This window comes from Erpetoichthys calabaricus, chromosome 6, assembly GCF_900747795.2.
Source record: "Erpetoichthys calabaricus chromosome 6, fErpCal1.3, whole genome shotgun sequence".
NCBI lineage: Eukaryota > Metazoa > Chordata > Cladistia > Polypteriformes > Polypteridae > Erpetoichthys > Erpetoichthys calabaricus.
The window spans coordinates 212,565,925-212,591,868 of NC_041399.2; the positions used below are offsets into that span (position 1 = coordinate 212,565,925).

A 25,944-nucleotide genomic window follows, 5' to 3' on the forward strand; every position below is an offset into this window, starting at 1 on the left:
GAGCAGACTCCTGTCAATCATGGAGAATCCACTGCATCCACTAAACAGGATCATCTCCAGACAGAAGAGCAGCTTCATTTCAGTTGAAATGAGCACTGGGCACAATGAGGTCACAAATCAAAATGTGAATAAAAAGCTTGCGTTTAGTAAAAATGATATGTTCACAAAAGCTAAGTTTACTGCATTAGCTTGAATGAAATTGTCTTCAGCTTTGTCCATTTTGACCTTGAAATAAAATGTGAGGTCCCATCTGGCCACTATAGTGACGACAAAAAGCCTGAGTTTCCTGTGATTATAATTATTAAGACCTTCATAACTGTTTCTCCTTATAGTTCAATGTTCCACACTCGACATCCTATAACACTGCAAATCCATTGTGGTACCATTCTATAGAAGGCTCATTACCCTGGTTTCTGGATGTCGGACCAGTAGAGAGACATTAAGCCCTTGATGACAAAGTTTAGCAGCATGGCACCATCCACGGTGGTAGAGAAGCTCAAACTCCAGCAGAACAGCAGCTACTTTGTTGTAGTTTCGAATGATTTTCTTGTCTGCAGCCTACCAGAGAGACCAGAATTGACAAGGTTCATAATAGTTTACATTTTGTGCATTTCGACATACCTTCTCCCACGGCATTCTTTAAATCAAAGATAGAGGGGCATCCAATCAATAATGTCTGTTTTACATCATTTTATTTAATAATCATTTCATTAATTTTTAAGATGCAAAAATGTTCATATTTCCTAAAATTTAAGAGCGAAGACATCAGTCTGGCCTGGAGCATTTATTTTTGGAAAATAAAATGGGATAATCACACCCTACCATCATAATAATAATAATAATACTTTTTATTTATATAGTGCTTTTCCCATATCCAATTAAAAGTTACACGTGGGACAAGCAGGATGCTCTGCCTTACACCTGTTGCTTTCTGGACAACACCCCACATGTTCAGTACTAACATGGAAAGAAAACTTGGGGTGCACTCCTTATGTAGGCTACATTCACATGACTATGATTTTATTTAAAAATGAAATCTTTAAACCAAAACGAATTCTATCCACACATTTTCATATTGTCTGTGAAAGTATCTCTACCGACACTAAAATGACCCAAAAAAAACACATAACACAGCTGTTCACCTACACTGGGCATGTGCAGATCTGTGGAAAAATCTTTGAAGGGATGGTAGAGCCAGCAGCAAAGGAATTTATCGCAAGACTGAAGCACAGACATTAGGAAGTATGTCTTCACAAAGACAACTATAGATGAATGGAATAAATTATTAAGTAGTGTAGTAGACTTTAGGAACCTTGAAAATTTGATAATGACTTGGAGAATTAGGTGGATAGGATTGGTGAGCACTGTTGGGCTGAATGGCCTGTTGGCATCAATTCTTTTTCAAAGGTTCCAAAGACCCTTTCTTGGCTTCAGCTTTTGGTGTAGTGAATAGGACCAATGAAAATTAGGACAGTTTCTTCATAACAACCTTTTTTGTTTGTATTTTTGGTTTCTCTTCTCCCAGTCACCTCCATTATACAAAAGATTGTCCATTTTCTCAACAGATATAACAGCTTTGCAACTGTAAATTATTCAATAAAATCTTGGAGCAGAGTCTCGTTTTTTGGATTGTCAAGAGCACTCAACCTATTGCAGTGTTAGGAACATTCTAACGGTCAAAGCAATTACATAAAGCACTATATACAGAGACAGTTCATTTGACATTCTACAATTCTACTTCAGTCAGAAACTTACTAAAATGTAATTAAATCAATAAAAAAACAGTTACCTTTAAAATTTCGGGCTTATTCTTTAAGATTTTCATTGGCACATCAATTTTTCTAAACAACTGTCTCGCCCACATGATCTTCCCAGCAACCTAACAGAAAGAAAGCAGTGAAAACACACCTTAGAGGGTCTATAAATAATGAAGAACATCGCTACTGGGGATGAATTCTGTTAATTTCAAGTTCATTGATCTATTATACAGCGCCTTTCACTTCTATCTATCTACAGTGCATCCAAAAAGTATTCACAGCGCATCACTTTTTCCACATTGTGTTATGTTACAGCCTTATTCCAAAATGGATTAAATTCATTTTTTTCCTCAGAATTCTACACACAACACCCCATAATGACAACGTGAAAAAAGTTTAATTGAGATTTTTGCAAATTTATTAAAAATAAAAAAACTGAGAAAGCACATGTACATAAGTATTCACAGCCTTTGCCATGAAGCTCGAAATTGAGCTCAGGTGCATCCTGTTTCCCCTGATCATCCTTGAGATGTTTCTGCAGCTTCATTGGAGTCCACCTGTGGTAAATTTAGTTGACTGGACATGATTTGGAAAGGCACACACCTGTCTATAGAAGGTCCCACAGTTGACAGTTCATGTCAGAGCACAAACCAAGCATGAAGTCAAAGGAATTGTCTGTAGACCTCCGAGACAGGATTGTCTCGAGGCACAAATCTGGGGAAGGTTACAGAAAAATTTCTGCTGCTTTGAAGGTCCCAATGAGCACAGTGGCCTCCATCATCCGTAAGTGGAAGAAGTTCGAAACCACCAGGACTCTTCCTAGAGCTGGCCGGCCATCTAAACTGAGCGATCGGGGAAGAAGGGCCTTAGTCAGGGAGGTGACCAAGAACCCGATGGTCACTCTGTCAGAGCTCCAGAGGTCCTCTGTGGAGAGAGGAGAACCTTGCAGAAGGACAACCATCTCTGCAGCAATCCACCAATCAGGCCTGTATGGTAGAGTGGCCAGACGGAAGCCACTCCTTAGTAAAAGGCACATGGCAGCCCGCCTGGAGTTTGCCAAAAGGCACCTGAAGGACTCTCAGACCATGAGAAAGAAAATTCTCTGGTCTGATGAGACAAAGATTGAACTCTTTGGTGTGAATGCCAGGCGTCACATTTGGAGGAAACCAGGCACCGCTCATCACCAGGCCAATACCATCCCTACAGTGAAGCATGGTGGTGGCAGCATCATGCTGTGGAGATGTTTTTCAGTGGCAGGAACTGGGAGACTAGTCAGGATAAAGGGAAAGATGACTGCAGCAATGTACAGAGACATCCTGGATGAACACCTGCTCCAGAGCGCTCTTGACCTCAGACTGGGGTGACGGTTCATCTTTCAGCAGGACAACGACCCTAAGCACACAGCCAAGATATCAAAGGAGTGGCTTCAGGACAACTCTGTGAATGTCCTTCAGTGGCCCAGCCAGAGCCCAGACTTGAATCTGATTGAACATCTCTGGAGAGATCTTAAAATGGCTGTGCACCGACGCTTCCCATCCAACCTGATGGAGCTTGAGAGGTGCTGCAAAGAGGAATGGGCGACACTGGCCAAGGATAGGTGTGCCAAGCTTGTGGCATCATATTCAACAAGACTTGAGGCTGGAATTGCTGCCAAAGGTGCATTGACAAAGTATTGAGCAAAGGCTGTGAATACTTATGGACATGGGATTTCTCAGTTTTTTTATTTTTAATAAATTTGCAAAAACCTCAAGTAAACTTTTTTCACGTTGTCATTATGGGGTGTTGTTTGTAGAATTCTGAGGAAAAAAATGAATTTAATCCATTTTGGAATAAGGCTGTAACATAACAAAATGTGGAAAAAGTGATGAAGCGCTGTGAATACTTTCTGGATGCACTCTATCTATCTATCTATCTATCTATCTATCTATCTATCTATCTATCTATCTATCTATCTATCTATCTATCTATCTATCTATCTATCTATCTATCTATCTATCTATCTATCTATCTATCTATCTATCTATCTATCTATCTATCTATCTATCTATCTATCTATCTATCTATCTATCTATCTATCTATCTATCTATCTATCTATCTATCTATCTATCTATCTTATTGTGTTTGGGTGCCCTAACAGGTTTTCCTTTCTGTGAAGGCTGAGGGCTCAGATTGTTCTATGAACTCACTTATACTGAGAGACATCCCTGATTTTTATGCTCATAAGAAGAGCTCATCTCAGAACTCTTAATAGCGTGCAGCAGATTCTGAAAGTATTCAGTTCCCTTTATTTTTGCACAGCTTTGTACTAAAATCATTTTAATTCCTTTTTTTTCCTCAACCTCATGGCTTGGTTTTCATCAGGTTTGTGATTTTCTATGACAGATGTGTGTCTTTCCTAATCAGTTACGTCAAACCAATTGACCAACAAGTGGACACTAAACAAGGTGTAGAAACATCTCAACGAGGAGCAATAAAATGTGCTGAACCTTAAAAAGATTTCGAGTCTCATAGCAAACAGTCTGAGTACTTTTGTGAATGTGATATTTCAGTTTTTTATTTTTAGTAAACTTGTAAAAATTTCTAAAATCCCATTGCCATTTTAGGGGGTATTGATTGTTGCTTGACGAAGACAAAAAAATAATGTAAGTGATTTTATCACAAAGCTGCAACACAGAAAAATGTGAAAAAAAAGTGGAGGGGCTCTGAAGAATTTCCGTACATTGAGCCAAATTCCCAGATGAATTTTGGGCATTAAGTTGAAATCGCTGCAGTAACATGGGAAAAAAAAATCCAATTTCCAACATGGCATTCCTACTGGGCAGAATATTCATTTCTCATAAAACAAATTTGATTATCTCATTGCCAGCAGTTTCAATTACAGTGATCCCTCGCTATATCGCGCTTCGTCTTTCGCGGCTTCACTCCATCGCGGATTTTAAATGTAAGCATATGTGAATATATATCGCGGATTTTTCACTGCTTCGCGGATGGCTGCGGTCTACAGTACATGTGCTTCCTCAGTTGATTTGCCCATTTGAACTCAAACAAGGGACGCTATTGGCGGATGGCTGAGAAGCTACCCAATCAGAGCACGCGGTTAAGTTCCTGTGTGCTGCTGATTGGCTCAGCGACGGAGTGCTGCATTAACCAGGAAGTCTCATCTCACTCATTCAGCATTAACGTGCTCCTGCTACTGCTTCAGGGGCCGTGTCCAAGCGCCAACAGAAGATGCAAATGATTGCAGAAAAGGTAAAAGTTTTGGATATGTTGAAGGAAGGAAACAGCTACACCACTGCAGGACACCATTACGGCATCAATGAGTCCACGATTCTTTTTATTTAAAAAGGAGGAAAAGCATATAAGATCTACGGCCGCAGTGTCCTTTAACCAGGGCGCAAAACAAGTTGCAAGTGGACGTAATAAGGCAGTAGTCAGGATGGAATCTGCTTTAGGGATTTGGATTGAAGAGTGCTGGAAGAAGAACAACGGCGGTGCAACACAGTCGCCTGAAGAGGCTCCTTTAGAAGAGCTGTAACGCTCTCCTTTGTTGTGCAGTAAAATTAAACTCATCGTTATCGGACTAGTCGTCGTGTCATTGTTGGTGAGTAACCATAATTAATTATCTACGTACAGTACTTATTACATGTACATAGTTTAGTGTCACTGTACACACATTTTACTGTATACAATTTTTCTTGCATTGCACGTATTTATTGCTGGTGGCCTGTCTGTTGTAATGGCTGTAACATATGTGATATTGGAGACGCTCGATATCTTTAAAATAATATTTAGGTTTTACTGTATGTAAACTGTGTTTACATACATAATTTCAACAAATCTTACCTAATATCTAAGAGAATACAAAGGGTTTATGCTGTATAATTGTGCGTGAAATGTTTATAATAGTGTGGGAGAGTTTATAAGGGTTTAAAATATATAAAAATAACCATATAAACATATGGTTTCTACTTCGTGGATTTTCTTATTTCGCGGGTGGCTCTGGAACACAACCCCCGTGATGGAGGAGGGATTACTGTACTTCATCTCATTCCCTCTCAGAGTTTCCATTTTTATTATCTAGAAATTTAAAATATTGTAAATATTGCACAAATAATTACGAAAAAATTCTAAGGGTTTGTTCGGGCGACTGGAATTTTGGAATCAAACAGAAAAAATATAAATAAAAATACTTACAGGAGGAATGTTGCGATGTGAGGGCGGATTATCCTTTTGCTTTTGGTAGAGTTTACGAACAATTTCCAAATCTCTCCCGTATCTGTGCAGGACCCTGAGGTATTTTTCATGCAAATCAAGCTGATCCCCTGAAACCTTGTCAAACTTGGCAAGGACTTCCAGCATCCTCTCAGTCTGAGAACATGACATAAAAACACAAACTTTCAGTTAATAATGTTAATTCTTTACACTTATATAGCGCCTTCCTCACTACTTAAAGTGCTTTACATAGAAAGGGGGGCAGGTGCCACAAATGTGCAGCATCCACCCGAATGATGCGACAGCAGCCATTTACAGTATATGCTAGCACACTCACCACTCATTAGCTGTCAGATGGTGAAGTGGTAAAAGATACAGCCAATTAGAAGACAGGGAATGATTAGGGGTCCTGAATGACCAGGCAATGGAGAGCAATTTAGCCTGGACATTGGGATACACCCTACTCTTTATGGCAGATGCCCAGAGATCTTTAATGTCCAGAGAAAGTCAGGACCTCGGTTTTATGTCTTTTCTGAAGGATGACACCATTTTAACAGCACAGCGTTCCCATCACTGCACTGGGGCATTGGGATCCACATGCAGGCCACAGCATAAATGCCCACTGATGGCCTCACCAACACCTCTTCCAGTAGCAACCCAACCTCTTCCAAGATGGTCTCCCATCCAAGTATCGGTCAGGCATGAACATGCTTAGCTTGAACTGGATGACCTGTTCTGAAGTGCATGTGGTACGGCTGCTGACAATACTTAGCTGCAATCCACCCCAGTGTGTGTCTAAGGTCACAGGCCGATGAAGCCAGTAAGACCACATGATCCACAAAAGGCAAAAGATGCAATTCTTAGGCCACTGAACTGGATACCCTCCTGCAGCAAGAAAATTGGTGACATAGGGCAGAACTGGCAGTGTTCGATACCCACTGGGAGCGAGTCTGACTTATTTGTGATAATTTGAACTAAACTTTCGCTCCGGTTAGAACATATATTAGAACATTAGAACATTCTAGACGAGAACAGGCCATTCAGCCCAACAAAGCTCGCCAGTCCTATCCACTTATTTCTTCTAGCTTTGAAAGTTCCCAACGTCTTACTGTCTACCACGCTACTTGGTCGCTTATTCCAAGTGTCTATCGTTGTGTAAAGAAAACCTTCCTAATGTTTGTGCGAAATGTCCTCTTAACAAGTTTCCAACTGTGTCCCCGTGTTCTTGATGAACTCATTTTAAAATAACAGTCTCGATCCACTGGACTAATTCCCTTCATAATTTTAAACACTTCAATCAGGTCTCCTCTTAATCTTCTTTTTCTTAAACTGTAAAGGCTCAGCTCTTTTAATCTTTCCTCATAACTCAACCCCTGTAGCCCTGGAATCAGCCTAGTCGCTCTTCTCTGGACCTTCGTCTTGTGCTGCTATGTCCTTTTTGTAGCCTGGAGACCAAAACTGCACACAGGACTCCAGATGAGGCCTCACCAGTGCATTATAAAGGTTGAGCATCTGGTTATACAGGGACCAAACAGCCCACCATACCCCATACTCCCAAAACATTTAACCAAAAGCCTGAAACAATATAGTGAGAAGCTGCTTCTGATTTTGTCATATCCAACTAAGCCTCTCTCATTGGAACATTAGAACAATCTAGACGAGAACAGGCCATTCAGTCCCACGAAGCTTGTCATTCCTATCTACTTAATTCTTCTAAAAATAACATGAAGACGAGTTATAAAAGTCCCAAAAGTCCTACTGTTTTCCACACTACTTGGCCACTTATTCCACATGTCTGTGGTCCTCCATGATCTCCTGCGACAACATACGGAGGAAAACACTTGCTTGAACTGTAAATAAAGCTGAAGTCTTGTGTGATGTTTAAACAACTCAACCATGTCAACAAGTGGAAGCAATGGACTTCTTGGAATGAATGGTCTCTTCTCGTTTGTGAAATTTCTTATGTTCTTATGATTCACTATTGGATTGACATGAGGATTTAAAATGGGTAGGTGCCAGAGTTTGTCTTCTTTGGAAATGAATGTGTGAAGAAACCACAAGAACAACAACAAAGGTTTAGGGTAGCTACCCCATATACTTGAAAATGAGTGAAAAATTGAAGTCAAATCATGTCTTTTCAACCGAGCTCAATACAGAACTGAAAAACAGTGCACCAAGCGGTGTTCATATATGGTCAACGGAGGAAGTGAGGTCAGCAGAGCCGGGACCGGAAGTGAGGTTGTCAGGCGGAACTTCTTTCTGATGGTCTATAGATGAGGAAAGAGAGAAAGCTTTATTTGACAGTGCCAAAACCTCGGTCTGGCAGATAATCACCCTTATTTGAGCCCATAGACTGTCTCATAATCTCATGTGTGTGACACGTGACTAGATCCGTTTGTGCTGGCAACCATTTTAACAGCACAGCGTCCATCATCACTGCACTGGGAGATTGGGATCTGCACTCAGACCACAAGGTAAGCTCCCCCTGTTTCCCTCTCCAACACCTCTTCTATCAACTACCCAAGTTTTTTTCTAGATGGTCTCCCATCCAAGTACTGGCTGGGCCCAAACATGCTTAGCTTCAAGTGGATGACCAGTTCTGAAGTGCATATGGTATGGTTGTTGATGTTGTTGTTGTGCATGATTGATTTACTAAAATACTAGGGGAATCTGCCCCCTGCTCGCCAACCCCCGGGCGGGTGCTACACACTAGCCACTTCGCAGCCCTGCCGCTCACGTATGGGGAAGCAGATGTACAAATGTTAATTGTCACAGCAAAAGCTGTTCTAACAGGAAACTGTAAACGTTTAAAACGAATGGCATATCAAGATCTCCTTTGGTGTCTAATGTTATCCCCTGAAGATGTACTACATTACCTTTCTTGTCGCCTGTTAAAATTTCACATGTCAGAATTGTTAGACCAATTTTGAATACAACTAATCTTGTCCTATTGCATAGCCCAGTGGTGGCAAACCTATGGCACACGTGCCAGAGGGGGCACTCAGAGCCCTCTCTGTGGGCATGTGCGCCGTCGCCCCAGCACAGAGTTCATTACTAGAAAGCCAGGGGGATGTGGGGCCGGGCTGCTCCCCTTCCCCTCTACAGTTCTTCCTTTGGCTTAGGCTGTTAACAAACTGAGGACCTTTGAAATCTGGATGTTCATGGTAGACCAATAGCAGTTTCCACAGGGCAAACTGCGATTGGTCAAGAACATAGATTGTGACAGCCAGGATTCATTCAAGGACCCAAGGCTTGCACATGAGAGGGTGTTTAGGGGAATTAAAAAATTGTAGCTTTTATTAGTTTATTAAATATGATTTGTAATATTTAATTAGAGTGTTTTATTTAGATAAAATTCAGCTGTGACTAATTTGTGTGTCCAAGATTATAGCTATACCATAAACCTCATAAGGGAAAACCAGAATTGCTTTTAATTTTGTATTTAAACAAAAGTTTAGAAAAAGTTCTAAAGACCTGACAGGTAGGCACAAGACAAGAAGTCCTTGGACGGAATAAACAATGTACAGTGGAACCTCGGGTCAAGACCGTAATTTGTTCCAAAACTCTGGTCGCAACCCGATTTGGTCGTGACCCGAAGTAATTTCCCCCATAGCATGTAATTGTATGTAATTACAATTAATCCGTTCTGGACTGTATGAGCTGTATGTAAATATACACAGTGCATCCAGAAAGTATTCACAGCGCATCACTTTTTCCACATTTTGTTATGTTACAGCCTTATTCCAAAATGGATAAAATTCATTTTTTTTCCTCAGAATTCTACACACAACACCCCATAATGACAACGTGAAAAAAGTTTACTTGAGGTTTTTGCAAATTTATTAAAAATAAACAAATTGAGAAAGCACATGTACATAAGTATTCACAGCCTTTGCCATGAATCCTGCATCCTGTTTCCCCTGATCATCCTTGAGATGTTTCTGCAGCTCCATTGGAGTCCACCTGTGGTAAATTCAGTTGACTGGACATGATTTGGAAAGGCACACACCTGTCTATAGAAGGTCCCACAGTTGACAGTTCATGTCAGAGCACAAACCAAGCATGAAGTCAAAGGAATTGTCTGTAGACCTCCAAGACAGGATTGTCTCGAGGCACAAATCTGAGGAAGGTTACAGAAAAATTTCTGCTGCTTTGAAGGTCCCAATAAGCACAGTGGCCTCCATCATCTGTAAGTGGAAGAAGTTCGAAACCACCAGGACTCTTCCTAAAGCTGGCCGGCCATCTAAACTGAGCAATCGGGGGAGAAGGGCCTTAGTCAGGGAGGTGACCAAGAACCCGATGGTCACTCTGTCAGAGCTCCAGTGGTCCTCTGTGGAGAGAGGAGCACCTTCCAGAAGGACAACCATCTCTGCAGCAATCCACCAATCAGGCCTGTATGGTAGAGTGGCCAGACGGAAGCCACTCCTTAGTAAAAGGCACATGGCAGCCCGCCTGGAGTTTGACAAAAGGCACCTGAAGGACTCTCAGACCATGAGAAAGAAAATTCTCTGGTCTGATGAGACAAAGATAGAACTCTTTGGTGTGAATGCCAGGCGTCACGTTTGGAGGAAACCTGGCACCATCCATACAGTGAAGCATGGTGGTGGCAGCATCATGCTGTGGGGATGTTTTTCAGAGTCAGGGACTGGGAGACTAGTCAGGATAAAGGGAAAGAGCACTGCAGCAATGTACAGAGACATCCTGGATGAAAACCTGCTCCAGAGCGCTCTTGACCTCAGATTGGGGCGACGGTTCATCTTTCAGCAGGACAACGACCCTAAGCACACAGCCAAGATATCAAAGGAGTGGCTTCAGGACAACTCTGTGAATGTCCTTGAGTGGCCCAGCCAGAGCCCAGACTTGAATCCGATTGAACATCTCTGGAGAGATCTTAAAATGGCTGTGCACCGACGCTTCCCATCCAACCTGATGGAGCTTGAGAGGTGCTGCAAAGAGGAATGGGCGAAACTGGCCAAGGGTAGGTGTGCCAAGCTTGTGGCATCAGATTCAAAAAGACTTGAGGCTGGAATTGCTGCCAAAGGTGCATCAACAAAGTTATGGACATGGGATTTCTCAGTTTTTTTATTTTTAATAAATTTGCAAAAACCTCAAGTAAACTTTTTTCATGTTGTCATTATGGGGTGTTGTGTGTAGAATTCTGAGGAAAAAAATGAATTTAATCCATTTTGGAATAAGGCTGTAACATAACAAAATGTGGAAACAGTGATGTGCTGTGAATACTTTCTGGATGCACTGTATTTTGCTTAATGGTTAATCCATCCCTGTCCTACACCTTTACTCCTCCTCATGTGTCTCTTTTGTTGTGTCCCCAAAACCAAACTGACCAATCAGATTGCTTCGAGGGACTGAACACCAAGAAATTAGTGTTTTATTATATAGTAGATTAATTATATATGAATTTGAATAATAATTCATATGCCATTGTTCTGTTTCTGTACATAGAGAATGACAAGACATTTAACCAGGGCTGTGGAGTCGGAGACAATTTTGGGTACCAGGAGTTGGGGTTGGAGTCGGCAAAAATGTATCGACTCCGACTCCTAATAAATTTTAATTGTAATGAAAAAAAAAATACGGCAAGTTTAAATGCCTCATTTCACAAACGATATCATAATTAAGTACTTCTCTGATGTAAGAATAAAACCCAGTGCATAGTTGTGTTACTACTAGTGTGAAGTTCAGCTGAGTTATTATACAACCTGACATTCACATATTGTAATCTGGATTATGGTACATTACAAAATACGTTTTCATTTTATTTCAGATATAAACTGTTTAACAAGTTAATATGAGTGGAAACAAGTGTAATGATGCAGGTGGAGGTGTGTGCTACGGCCTGAAGTGTGTTCAGGGGTTCTTGTCTTTTCTTTAAACTGGCCAATACAGTAGAGAGTCAGCTTCCTAGCCAGTAGTTCTGTGGTTAAATGACGTGTATGTTGCCTTCCTTCAATCAACATGAAAAATACATTAGCATATTAAATACAGAGGAGTCGGAGTGAAAAGTACCAGAAACTAAGGAGTCAGAGTCGAGGGATTTATCTACCGACTCCACAGCCCTGCATTTAACATGCATAAAATCAAATAAGACGGTGGTTCGTTGTATGGTGAGTTCGGCAACAAGCTGTATCAGTGCATGCTCCCAACCTTTCACTATAGAATTACAAGTGAATGAGATATGTGCTTCTAAGAATGATTCATTTATTAATCAAATGAATGAGAATTATTAGACTGCAGGTCTACAGGTTTTGACTCTTTCACAAATCAAATGACCAAGTGCTCAGGTAGTGATTCATTCAGGAATCAAATGTGTCTAGACTACCGATTCAGGTGCTTCTCGTGCATGCACTTTAAACATTGTCCAGCATCGATGAAATGAAAGGCAATGCAACATCACACAGGACATGTATGCGCTTTAGCACTCTCATTCATGATCACAAATTGATTCATATAATATACACGGTGGTACAGATCTAATTATGCAATTATGCAGTTTTCATTATGCTATACAGTTTGGTCCATAAATATTTGGACAGAGACAACTTTTTTCTAATTTTGGTTCTGTACATCACCACAATGAATTTTAAATGAAACAACTCCGATGCAGTTGAAGTGCAGACTTTCAGCTTTAATTCAGTGGGGTGAACAAAACGATTGCAAAAAAATGGGAGGCAACTAAAGCATTTTGTGAACACAATCCCTTCATTTCAGGGGCTCCAAAGTAATTGGACAATTGACTCAAAGGCTATTTCATGGGCAGGTGTGGGCAAGTCCGTCGTTATGTCCTTATCAATTAAGCAGATAAAAGGCCTGGAGTTGAATTGAGGTGTGGTGCCAACATGTGGAAGATTTTGCTATGAACAGACAACATGCGGTCAAAGGAGCTCTCCATGCAGGTGAAAGAAGCCATCCTTAAGCTGCGAAAACAGAAGAAACCCATCGGAGAAATTGCTCCAATATTACGAGTGGAAAAATCTACAGTTTGGTACATCCTGAGAAAGAAAGCAAGCACTGGTGAACTGAGCAATGCAAAAAGACCTGGATGTCCACGGAAGACAACAGTGGTGGATGATCGCAGAATCATTTCCATGGTGAAGAGAAACCCCTTCACAACAGCCAAGCAAGTGAACAACACTCTCCAGGGGGTAGGCGTATCGATATCCAAGTCTACCATAAAGAGAAGACTGCATGAAAGTAAATCCAGAGGGTGCACTGCAAGGTGCAAACCACTCATAAGCCTCAAGAATAGAAAGGCGAGATTGGACTTTGCTAAAGAACATCTAAAAAAGCCAGCACAGTTCTGGAAAATCATTCTTTGGACAGATGAAACCAAGATCAACCTCTACCAGAGTGATGGCAAGAAAAAAGTATGGAGAAGGCGTGGAACAGCTCATTATCCAAAGCATAGCACATCATCTGTAAAACACGGTGGAGGGAGGCAGTGTGATGGCTTGGGCGTGCATGGCTGCCAGTGGCACTGGGACACTAGTGTTTATTGATGATGTGACACAGGACAGAAGCAGCCGAATGAATTCTGAGGTGTTCAGAGACATACTGTCTGCTCAAATCCAGCTAAATGACGTCAAATTGATTCATGATACAGATGGACAATGAGCCAAAACATACAGCCAAAGCAACCCAGTGAGTTTATTAAAGCAAAGAAGTGGAAAATTCTTGAATGGCCAAGTCAGTCACCTGATCTTAACCCAACTGAGCAGGCATTTCACTAAACTTCAGACAGAAAGGCCCACAAACAAACAGCAACTGAAAGCCGCTGCAGTAAAGGCCTGGCAGAGCATTAAAAAGGAGGAAACCCAACATCTGGTGATGTCCAGGAGTTCAACACTTCAGGCTGTCATTGCCAGCAAAGGGTTTTCAACCAAGTATTAGAAATGAACATCTGATTTCCAGTTATTTCATTTGTCCAATTACTTTTGAGCCCCTGAAATGAAGGGATTGTGTTCACAAAATGCTTTAGTTGCCTCACATTTTTATGCAATCGTTTTGTTCACCCCACTGAATTAAAGCTGAAAGTCTGCACTTCAACTGCATCGGAGTTGTTTCATTTACAATTCATTGTGGTAATTCACAGAACTGAAATTAGAAAAAAGTTGTCTCTGTCCAAATATTTATGGCCCTAACTATAACTTATTAAGTTTATTACATAGAGAATTCACAAAAAATTATTTTTGTTGCTGATAGATGGCAGCACCTGCCCTACATTTGTTTATTGCAAGATATTTCGAACAATTCTTTTGTCTTGCATTGTTTTCCTGCATTGCATTAAAAGTTGCATAGTTAGATCTGGACCAACCTATGGAGAAGGCGTTACCCATTATTTGCCAGGGGACAGCTTCTGGCCAATGCTAAGATTTTGAAGCTGAGGTCTCCAGCCTCGACCATATTGCACTGTTGGATTTGTACAGCCCTTTCAAAGGTAATTTATCTGGTATGTCCAAGGAGGAGTACAGTTCATGAAGCGACTCTTGGTTTTTGCTATGGTATTCTGAAGTGTAGCTCTTTCAGGGAAAGTGACCAGGGGATAGTAATAAAAAAGCGACAGTAAGAAAAAATGCTAAGAGTAGACACAATATCCCAAAACTTGGACAATGAAGTCTCCACGGCATTGGCTTATAAATGTCACACTGGTGAAGTCATCAGATGCAACTTCTGGGCACAGGCCTATTTACATCATAGCACTGGGACCACAAAATGACAATGTCAATAAAAGCTAGAGGACATCATAGGGAAAAAATTACTACAAGAAAATGACATTAAATTGAGAAAATGTTATCTTAGAACTCCTGGATATTTAAAGTTAAAAAAAAAAGTTACAAAGTACAAAAAGGTTAAACACCAATGCAATCACAACAATACATACATGAACATAAATCAAATAAATAATGCTACTCACAGTTAAAGGCTGGTCAAACCAAGAGTCCACAAATGCATGCAAAGACTGGTACAAGGCTTGAATTTGGTATTTGAAGTCAGCATAGTCATTATCAAACTGTTTAAAATGAAGAACACCCAAAAATTCATTAATAAATAAAAACAAAATTAATTGGTTTCACTTTTTACTCTCTCATATGCAAAGTAGATGGAAAGTATTGAAATTGTCTGAATATTCTATGTCGAGATTTTGATGAATCTTGTCGTTTTAGACCTCCTCGTATACAAAGTGTAGGGAAAGTATTGGAATCGTTCAAAAATTCCATTTTAAAATTTTGATGAATCTCAATGTTTTAGACCTTTCTGAGTCTGAAAATGCCATTTTTGGAATGATGTCTGTGTCTGTCTATGTGTGTGTATGTAAACACGATAACTTGAGTATGCTTTCACTTGGGTCAAGCAAATTTTGCATACAAGTTGTCACACACGAGCGCATGGGGAGCGGCTTAAGGACCCGACAGGCGCGGCGACAAGTCGTGCCAGGGGACAACGGTGGGGTACTAACCTCTCTTTTTTTGTTTCTTCAGAAAGACCGAAACACCGCCGCCATAAACAGTCCCGGAAGTCTTTTGGTACCACCCACTTCCAAGTTCTTTTCTAACCTCTGGTCCATCAATGATGACATCACTTACCCATCAACCATCACGGCTTTCCCCATCATTTCATCACTTCCTGTCATCTGTTATAAATTGTCCGACCTGCCTTGTTTTGTTGTCTGTTGTACTAAGGAGAAAACACTGACAAATACTATTTTGATTTACAGTATACGGGGCCTCACAACCCCAAACCTTTATACTTGTGTCTGCTTTTTTATTACAAAGTACAGTGGAACCTCGGGTCACGAACGTCTCTGAACACATACAAATCGGGTTATGATCAAAAAGTTCCCCAAACTTTTGCATCTGTTCACGACCACACACTCGGGTGACGAACAAGCCAGTTTCAATTCTGGTTCGTACGCGCTGATGATTTCCGCACACGTTCAGTCACTCCCTGTGCATTTCCTGTGCAGCGAGCGAGCAAGAGAGAGAGAGCGCGAGCGAGAGAGTGAGAGAGAGAGAGAGTGAGAGAGAGCGAGAGAGAGAGAGCGTGAGCGAGAGAGAGAGAGAGAGAGAGAGAGAGAGAGAGAGAGAGCGAGAGAGAGAGAGAGAGCACGAGCGAGAGAGAGAGAGCGAGAGAGAGAGAGAGAGAGAGAGAGAGAGCGAGAGAGAGAGAGAGAGAGAGCAAGAGGGAGAGAGAGCGCGAGCAAGAGTATGTATATTTACATTCAGCTCGTATGGTCCAGAACGGATTAATTGTATTTACATACGAGGGGGGACCCAAAAATAACCGGAATTTTGTTGTTGTTAGGTTGGTACTTGTAGTATGTGGTTGGGCCGCTAGGGTGATCTAGTTACACTCCTCACAAGTCAGTCTGCCAAGTGCCATCAGTCTGGAAGGTTGTGCTTGTGTTCAGTGAATTTTTTTCTAAAAGTAGTTTTGTGCAAGCGTCGTTTTTTTACGATGGACGATTATCATGAGCAATGCGCGGCAGTGACATTTTGTTTTTTTCTTGAAAAAAGTGTTGCAGAAACTATTGTTAGAAACGGTATTACAACCCTGAACCACCCACCCTACTCACCGGATTTAGCTCTGTATGATTTCTTTTTGTTCCCTCGGATGAAAAAAGACTTGAAAGGAAGGCGTTTTGCTGACGTCGAAGAGGTAAAACAAGAAACGACCAGAGCATTAATGGGCATTACTTCAGACGAATTTAAAAAATGTTTCGAACAATGGAAAAAACGGTTAGATAAGTGTATTTCCGCCAATGGAGAGTACTTTGAAGGAGACTAATTGTAGTTTGTGCAGAAAATTAAACACTTTTTAAAAATATTTCCGGTTATTTTTGGGTCCCCCCTCGTACAATCCTATGGGGGAAATGAATTCGAGTCATGACCAAATCGGGTTGCGACCAGAGTTTCGGAACGAATTACGGTCGTGACCCGAGGTTCCACTGTATTAGGTACAAAACATAGATTACTATCAACTTTTGGGCTATTTCCACTAACCGGAAGTGGTACTTTACTCAACTTTACTTTTATAATAATTGTTCAATATACTATTAATTTGATTTAATTTGTTGTTGATGGTTCTTTAATGTACATAATATAAAAATATAATCTTTGTCTTGCGGTTTACTCCTCAAATACCAATCCCCATATCTGAGCATACGAGAAAGTCTTGGGGAAACCAATCCCGATTTTTTTTTAATGTAACAGGTTTTGCTTTTGTCTTAATGCTACTGTGTGTTTAACTAAACTTTACTATATTTGTGAACTGGTATAATACTCTTCAGTCAGAACTAAGCGTCCTTCATATACTGTAGACAAGCCAGAATGATGTCAAGGAGACCAAAACAAATTAAAGCACACTGTTCTTTTCATATCAACAGTGAATATACCATATATACTCGCATATAAGTCAGGTCTTGAAACCCGAAAAGCAATCATAAAATCAGACCCCGACTTATACGTCCGTTCAAAAATATTTTTTTTTTTTTACATCTTCTTGCCTCCTCCAATCTCGTACCAGTTTCTCAGACACATCAAATTTTGTTGCAGCAGCGTAGTTACCAATTTCTTTCGCCACTTCAACGACTTTTAATTTAAAACCAGCTTCATATTTTCTTCTGATCGAATGCTCCATCGTGGATAAGGGATGCTCTTACGATAAAGGTGTGTGAGATACACAAAACGGTGCAAACGTTGCTTTGGAATAGTTCTAGAATTACTGTGTGGTCACGTAGGCACAATGCATAGAAAACAAAGGTCGTGTGCTCCATGGTTATTCTCTCAGGTGGGCGTTAGCATATCATAATCTCTTGGACCAATAGCGTGAGTTCTCCGCATTCGACTTAAACGACCGACATTATAAGAAGCTGGAAATTATGCAGTAAAATCAAGCCCCGACTTATCCGCAGGAGAACTTAAACATGAGTATGTATGGTAGATATTGTAATACTTGGGACAAAGACACATTTCTCCTTGATGTCCCCGTCTTTTCCACAGTTTAAAACTACAGATCAAATAAGTCAGTGGGATTAAAGTGCACATTGCATACATTTATTTAAGAGGATTCGCAGACATTTCAGTCACACAACATTTTTCTATGTGGTCCCCCCATTTCAGAGTACCATAATACTTGGGACAATTGGCATCCCAGGTGTTTGCGATTCTTCAGGTGTGTTTCATTGTTTTATAAGATACCTCAACTTGCTGCTACCCTTTGCAGTCTACAGTTGCCGTTGTTCAACATGATTACAAGAGCTGTACCAATGAAAATCAAAGAAGCCATTACGAGTATGAACAACAGGAATAAAGCTATTGGAGACATCGGTAATCCCTTAGGATGACCTAAATCAACTGTCTAGAATATCATGAAGAAGAAAGAACACACTGGTGAGCTCAGTAATCGCAAAGGAACTGGTAGGCCAAGGAAGACCTCCACTGCTAATGACAGAACAATCCTCATTATGGTCAAGAAAAAGCCCCAAACGCCTGCCCAGCAGGTCACAAACAGTTTTCAGGGGGCTGATGTGGACATGTCAGAGACGACTATCTGCCAAAGACTTCATGAAGAGAAATACAGAGGACACACTACAAGATTCAAACCATAAAAACAGGATAGTCAGATTACAACTTGTGAAAAAGAACTTCAAAGAGCCTGTAGAATTATGGAAAAAAGGTCTTGTGGACAAATGAGACAAAGATGAACCTCATCAGAGTGATGGAAAGAGCAAAGTGTGGAGACCAAAAGGAACTGCCCAAGAGCCAAAGCAGACCACCTCATCTGTTAAACATGGTAGTGGGGGTATTGCAGCTTGCAGCTTGAGCATGTACGGCTGCCACAGATCCTGGCACACTTCTCTTCATTGATGATGGAACTGCTGACGGCAGGGGCACAATGAATTCTGAGGTGTGTAGAAACATCTGACCTGCTCAATTTCCATTAAATGACTCCAAAGTCACTGGACGGTGCTTCATCTTACATAAGATAATGAGCCAAATATACTCCTGAGACAACACAGGAGTTTGTCAAAGCTAAAAAATTGAAAATTCTGGAATGGCCAAGCCAGTCACCTGATTTAAATCCAACTGAGCAGGCCTTTCATATGCTGAAGAGAAAACTTAAGAGGACAAGCCCCTCAAAACAAGAAGGAGTTGAAGATGGCTGCATTAAAGGCTTGCCAGAGCATTATCAGAGATGATCCTCAACACGTGGTGATGTCTATGAATCGCAGACTTCAAGCAGTCATGGCATGCAAGTCCTAAACATGATGGCATTAATACATCAGCCATTGCTGTGTCCTAAACATTATGGTGCCCTGAAATGGGGGGATCATGTAGAAAAAGTGGCGTGTGATAAAATGTCTGCAAATCCCCTTAAACGAAAGTCGGAAATGTGCATTTTAATCACATCTGAATTGTTTGATTTTTAATTTTAAACTGTGGAGCTGAGGGGTGTGGTGCCCGGCGGGCGTTCATGCCTGGCCGGGACGCCCAGGAGGACCGGAGGAGGGCTTGTGCCTCCTCTGGAACACGAAGGGGCATCCTCCCTGGTTACTGTGGGGACCATGGGTACAGAGCTTGGAAGCTCAACCCTGTCACCACCAGGGGGCGCCCCGATGCCTTGGGAGCCCTGGACCTCAGTACTTTCGCCACACCCGGAAGTGCTGGGGGGAAGATGATTGGGGACACCTGGTAGACTTCCGGGTACACCCCTAGAGCTTCCGCCACACAGGGGTGTGGCCATAGAAGCCTCAGGATGCACCTGGAGTCCAGTCAGGGGCAAGAGTTGGGAGGAAGAAGGACGAAGCTTGGTAGAGAGGAGTGGAGGCAGACCAGAGACTATTAAGGCATTGTGTTGTGGCCAAGGACTTGAGGGGTGATTGGTGCTGCGGCACTGGGTCAGTGCACTGTAAATATGATTAATAAACGTGTGTTGGGTGAAACCATCGTGTCTACCTGTCTGTGTCCGGGCTGTTCCCCACAGAGGGAAGTCAAAGAAAATGTGTCTTCGTCCCAGTCAATTATTGATGGCACAGCAGGTGGCAGACCGATCAGTTTGACGGGTAGTTTATTAATTTTCAGGAAGGCAGGATCCACTCAGCAAATGAATTTTCTAATGAATACTAAGGTAGACCTTTTACCTCTTGTATGCGGAGGTCAAGCACATCGTAGGTCTTGGATTTTGTGTTTGTGACAATCGTCTGGTACCGGCTGTAAATCTTTTCGATGCCTTCAAGTTTCACATTTTGTAGATTGGATAGGTTCTCAATAGTGCTGATCATATCTGAGATCTTCTCCAAGCGCTTGCAGAATGTGTCAAACTTCCCAAATATGTAGTTCTCACTGCAAAAAAAAGACCTTCTTTGAATAGTCAAAAGTTACATGTAGCAAACCAGATGATTATGAAATATAATTTTTTCATATAAAGATGGGTTGTCTGATGCATGGAGAGCCCAAACACTCTAGCTACAATTAGTCTGACCCATTTGCTATCCAACAAGTAATGTCAAACCATTTGATGCCAACTACAGTCATATGAAAAAAGTTTGTGAACCCCTCTCAGCCTACATAATAATTGACTCTCCTTTCAACAACAAAGATAACAGCGGTGTGTCCTTCATTTCCTAGGAACATCTGAGTACTGCGGTGTTTTACGAACAAAGATTTTTAGTGACGCAGTATTTAGTTGTATGAAATTAAATCAAATGTGAAAAACTGGCTGTGCACAAATGTGGGTCCCCTTGTCATTGTGCTGATTTGAATGCCTGTCACTGCTCAATGCTGATTGGTTGGTGTGATGAGCTCGGTAAGCCTTGAACTTCATAGACCGGTGTGTCCAATCATGAGATATAAAGGTATTTAAGATGGTCAATTCCAAGTTGTGCTTCCTTCCCTTTGACTCTCCTCTGAAGAGTGACAGCATGGGATCCTCAAAGCAACTCTCCAAAGATCTGAAAACAAAGATTGTTGAGTCTCCTGGTTTAGGGGAAGGCTACAAAAAGCCATCTCAGAGGTTTAAACTGTCAGTCAACTGTATGGAATGGAATCAGGAAATGGAAGGCCACAGGTACAGTTGCTGTTAAACCCAGCAGGTCTGGCAGGCCAAGAAAAATACAGGAGCGGCATATGAGCAGGATTGTGAGAATGGTGACAGACAACCCACAGATCACCTCCAAAGACCTGCAAGAACATCTGGCTGCAGATGGTGAATCTGTACATCGTTCTACAATTCAGCGCAATTTGCACAAAGAACATCTGTATGGCAGGGTGATGAGAAAGAAGCCCTTTCTGCACTCACGCCACAAACAGAGTCGCTTGTTGTATGCCAATGCTCATTTAGACAAGCCAGATTCATTTTGGAGCAAAGTGGTTTTGACTGATGAGACACAAATTGAGTTATTTGGTCAGAAAAAAAAGCGCTTTGCATGGCAGAAGAAGAACACCACATTCCAAGAAAAACACCTGCTACCTCCTGTCAAATTTGGTGGAGGTTCCATCATGCTGTAGGGCAGTGTGGCCAGTTCAGGGACTGGGGCCCTTGTTAAAATCGAGGGTCGGATGAATTCAACCCAATATCAACAAATTCCTCGGTATAATGTTCAACTATCAGTCACAAAGTTGAAGTTATGCAGGAGTAGGATATTCCAAGACAATGACCCAAAACACAGTTGGAAATCTACAAAGGCATTCATGCAGAGGGAGAAGTACAATGTTCTGGAATGGCCGTCACAGTCCCCTGACTTGAATATCATCGAAAATCTATGGCATGATTTGAAGCAGGCTGTCCATCAAATTGAACTGAACTGGAGAGATTTTGTATGAAGAATGGTCAACAATACCTCCATCCAGAATCAGACACTCATCAGAGGCTATAGGAGGACAGCGTCTAGAGGCCAAAAGGAGGCTCAACTAAGTATTGATGTCATATCTCTGTTGGGGTGCCCACATTTATGTACCTGTCTAATTTTGTTATAATGCATATTGTATATTTTCTGTTAATCCAATAAACTTAATGTCACTGCTGAAATACTACTGTGTCCATAAGGCATGTCAGATATTAAAAGGAAGTTGCTACTTTGAAAGCTCAGCCAATGAGAAATAAAAATCCAAAGAATTAAGAGGGGGTCCCAAACTTTTTCATATGACTGTATATCAGGGGAAATGGGGAAGTCACTAAAATTTGCACTGTGGTAGCCTACAAAACCCAATAGGTTGTGTCACTCATGCAGATCAGACACTAACATTGCACCCTTTCACTACAAGCAACAAAGAAATATTAGAAATGTACAACATACAAGCTTCTACTGCCCCAATTGCAACATCAGGCTCTGTGTTGGTGACTGTCTCAAAACATCTCACATGAAGAACGTTCACAAAATCTGCATCGGTACAGCTGTGGATACTTAATTCAATCCTTTCTTACTATGCTTAAGTTAATGTTTCTGTTACACATAAAAACATTTTTTGCTTTTTTTCAGGGGTACACATAATGCTATAGAAGTTAATGTACCACCAGGTTGGCAAAGAACAGAAAAAAAGTCCTATGGTTCCCAAACTTTTTCATATGACTGTATATATCTAGTATATCTAGGCCAGCGTTTCTCAACCTTTAAGTATTTGCGACCCGAGTTTTCATAACAGTTTTAATCGCACCCCCCCTAACATTTTTTTTTAACCCAAATTAAATTTATTCCTATATTTTTTCTGCCGATACCCCGCTACAAGTTTAAAATTTTCCTACGAATAGCGAAGGTGGGCGCGCCCCACAGTTTGAGAACTGCTGATCTAGGCTGTTATATTGGTTACTCCTATAAAAACACCTCCTTGAACTATGAGTAATAATAATAATAATAAACCTTTATATCTATATAGAGCTTTTCTCACTAATCAAGAGTCTGGAGCCACTTCAACCACCACTAATGTGTATTATCCGCCTGGATGATACAACGGCAACCATTTTTATACCAGTACGCTTACAACACATTAGCTGTTAGGTGATAAAGTGATGAGTAAGAGATAGCCAATTAGAGACACAGAATGATTAGGGGGCCAGAATGACTAGGCCGTGGTGGGCAGTTTAGCCTGGACATCGGGATACACCCTACTGTTTACCAAGGATGCCCAGGGATCTTTAATGATCACAGAGAGTCAGGACCTCGATTTTACATCTCATCTGAAGACCTGAGCCATTTTTACGGAATAGCGTCCCCGTCACTGCACTGGGGTATTCGGATCCTCATTATGACCACAGGATAAGCACCCCCTGCTGGCCTCACCAATACCTCTTTCAGCAGCAACCGAAGCTTTTCTTAGATTGTCTCCAATCCAAGTTACTGGCCTGGGCCAAACATGCTTAGCTTCAGGTGACTGAAATCTTCTAAAGTGCATATGGTATGGCTGCTGACTAAATCTTCACAATTTACATGTCAGAATCAAAATAATTAAAGTTAATTTTGCCTGGTTGTGGAGAAAGAGAAGTCCATGGTATAAATGTGATGTGATTGCAGCCATTCCTCAACCCTCTATGAATGGTTCACACGTCTACTAATCAGTGGACAATTTGCTTATCACTGATCAACTGGCCCTTTGTCAATGGTGCTAGTCTCTGTGATTAAGCAAAGGTACTGTTTATAAGGTTGGGGAAACCTGCAGTCAATTGAGACTGAGGAAGAGACTTGGATAAGTCTCGAAATATTTCTCCCACTTAAAAACTTTGTCCAGATGAACAGAATCAAATTTCTAGGATCCATGGTATAAACAATGCACCCAGACTAAGGGCCATGCATTCCTGAGATCTTTAAATGGGAAATTGGCTCATTCACATTCATATGCAGATGTGACCGGAGCAGACAGTTTTCTCTCTTTAGTTGACACTCCATGTTTTAGAATCAACTCACCTGCACTTGTGATAGGCTGAAATTAGGCTGAGGTGGTTAGATCATGGAAGGTTCTGGAGAGATGGCTTTGAGAGAATGAACCAGCATGGTGGAAGGAAGACAGAATGGCCGGAGGCCCATAAAGGGAGACAGAGGAACAGCACTGTGGGGTGGGTTGCCACCACCAAATATTCTGGAGGAGTGGCTGAGATTGAGTTCTCCAGGGGTCTTGCTGGACCAGCGTCAAGTGGCAGAATGATGGAGTTCCGGCTCAGAGTGCCCCAGTGGGTACTGCCCTGAGGTGGTTGAGATGAGAGCTGGAAAGAGGGACAGTGGTTCTCTCACCGTCTGAGCCTGACTGCAGTTGACCCGGAGGACTACGTTAATTTCTGACATTTCAACCCATCTTAGAGGGGTAGCACAGCTAGTGTGTAATAAAGCATTAGGCATTTTTGTGATTTTTTTTCCATTTTCCCACTCATTTCATTTCAAGCCTCAAAGAGTTACCTGAACTCAAACTGCTTCTCATTCTGGCTTTCATGTAGTTTTTCTTTAACCCGATGGAAAGTCTCCTGGTATTCCTTGTTCATCTCGGAGCAATCCTGAATCCTCTGAATCAGTTCAGGTCTGGAAAATAAGTTGTAACCTAAGTAATTATGATGCGTCGTCTGAGCAATCAAATACAACACAGTGAATTCAGAAAGGATTGAGACCCCCTCAGTCTCTAGACAGTTTATTGTGTTGTAGATTTAATTTTAAATGGATACATTTGCCATTTTGCCCATCAATCTCCACTCAATAAACCATAACGACAAACTGATAACATGTTTTCAGAAAGGTTTGCAAATTTATTAAAAATCAAAACCGAAATTTGCCCTTCCTAGACGTTTTCAGACCCTTTGATATGGCATTCCATATTGTGTTGAGGTGTATCCTGTTTAGCTCTGTGGTGGACTGATGCCCTGTCCAGGGTTTGATTCCATGCCCTATGCTAGCTGGGTTTTGCTCCAGTACGGCCTGTGACCCTGGTCTGCATTAATCAGGTTACAAAATGAAATGAAATCATGCTTAAGATGTGTCTAGAACTTAACTGGAGCCCACCTGTGCTAAACTGAGTTGATTGGACATTGTCTAGAAAGGCACACAAGTACCTGTGTATGGAGGGTCCAACAATTCACACTGCATGTCATGACAAAACCATAAAGTGCAAGGAACTCTTAGTGATCAAATTGTGGAGAGGTATAAATCAGAGCCTAGGGATAAAACCATTTCAAAAGCTTTGAGTGTCCAGAGAAGCAGAGTGGCCTCAATAATTTTGAAATGGAAGAAGTTTGGAACCTCCTAAACTCTTCCAAGAGTTGACTGTCTGGCCAAACTGAGAAACTGAGCAAGAAGAGCCTTGGTTAGCGAGGTGAGCAAGAACCCAATGGTAATTCTAACAGAGCTTCAGAAGTTCTCTGCTGAGACAGGAGAACCTGCCAGAAGGACGACCATCTCAGTAGCACACCATTAATCAGATGTTTATAGTAGAGTGGCTAGACGGAAGCTAACACCGTATTACCATTGGCAGTTACACCTTTCTGATGTCACACTGACCTTGCAAAGTACCATGAAGCATTGGGGATAAATGAAGTTTGTCTAAGCCAGTCGCATTGGGAAATTTTCAAGTAGAAATTTGTCGAACAAAGTTACTAACGAACAGAGAAAATACACAGCGAAAACCGCTTTGGCAAATTTTGTCCATCAACACTAGTCATGACACATTTAAACTATTAATACCAGTTATTAATACCATGAGCTCAAGCACGTGCAGAAGGAACTCAGAGTCCAGCTCAGGGCGGCGAGGGAGCAGTACAGGAGAAAGCTGGAGCAGAAGTTGCAGAATAACAGCATGAAGGAAGTGTGGGATGGGATGAAGATCATCATTGGCTGCAGCTCAAAGCGGGGTGCCACCATCGAGAGAGACGTGAAGAGAGCAAACCAGATGAACAACTTCTTTAACAGGTTTGACCACCCTAACCCACTCTCACTCTCACCTCAGAGTACTGCACCCTCCACCCATCCTTCTGCTGATACCAGCA

The 25,944-nt window shown here is 41.5% G+C and overlaps 1 protein-coding gene across 1 annotated transcript in view; it reads right to left on the reverse strand.

Moving 5' to 3' along the window:
- The window catches only part of LOC114641854 (dynein axonemal heavy chain 5-like), a 329,984-nt gene that overhangs the window by 247,225 nt on the left and 56,815 nt on the right, over nucleotides 1-25,944 (reverse strand). The window contains exons 11-16 of the mRNA XM_051928805.1: nucleotides 24,371-24,490; nucleotides 20,129-20,330; nucleotides 14,903-14,998; nucleotides 5,953-6,126; nucleotides 1,790-1,879; nucleotides 406-558 (exon numbers count right to left, since the gene is read on the reverse strand). Coding sequence (XP_051784765.1) covers nucleotides 406-558; nucleotides 1,790-1,879; nucleotides 5,953-6,126; nucleotides 14,903-14,998; nucleotides 20,129-20,330; nucleotides 24,371-24,490 — 835 coding nt within the window. The remainder of the gene's footprint in view (nucleotides 1-405; nucleotides 559-1,789; nucleotides 1,880-5,952; nucleotides 6,127-14,902; nucleotides 14,999-20,128; nucleotides 20,331-24,370; nucleotides 24,491-25,944) is intronic.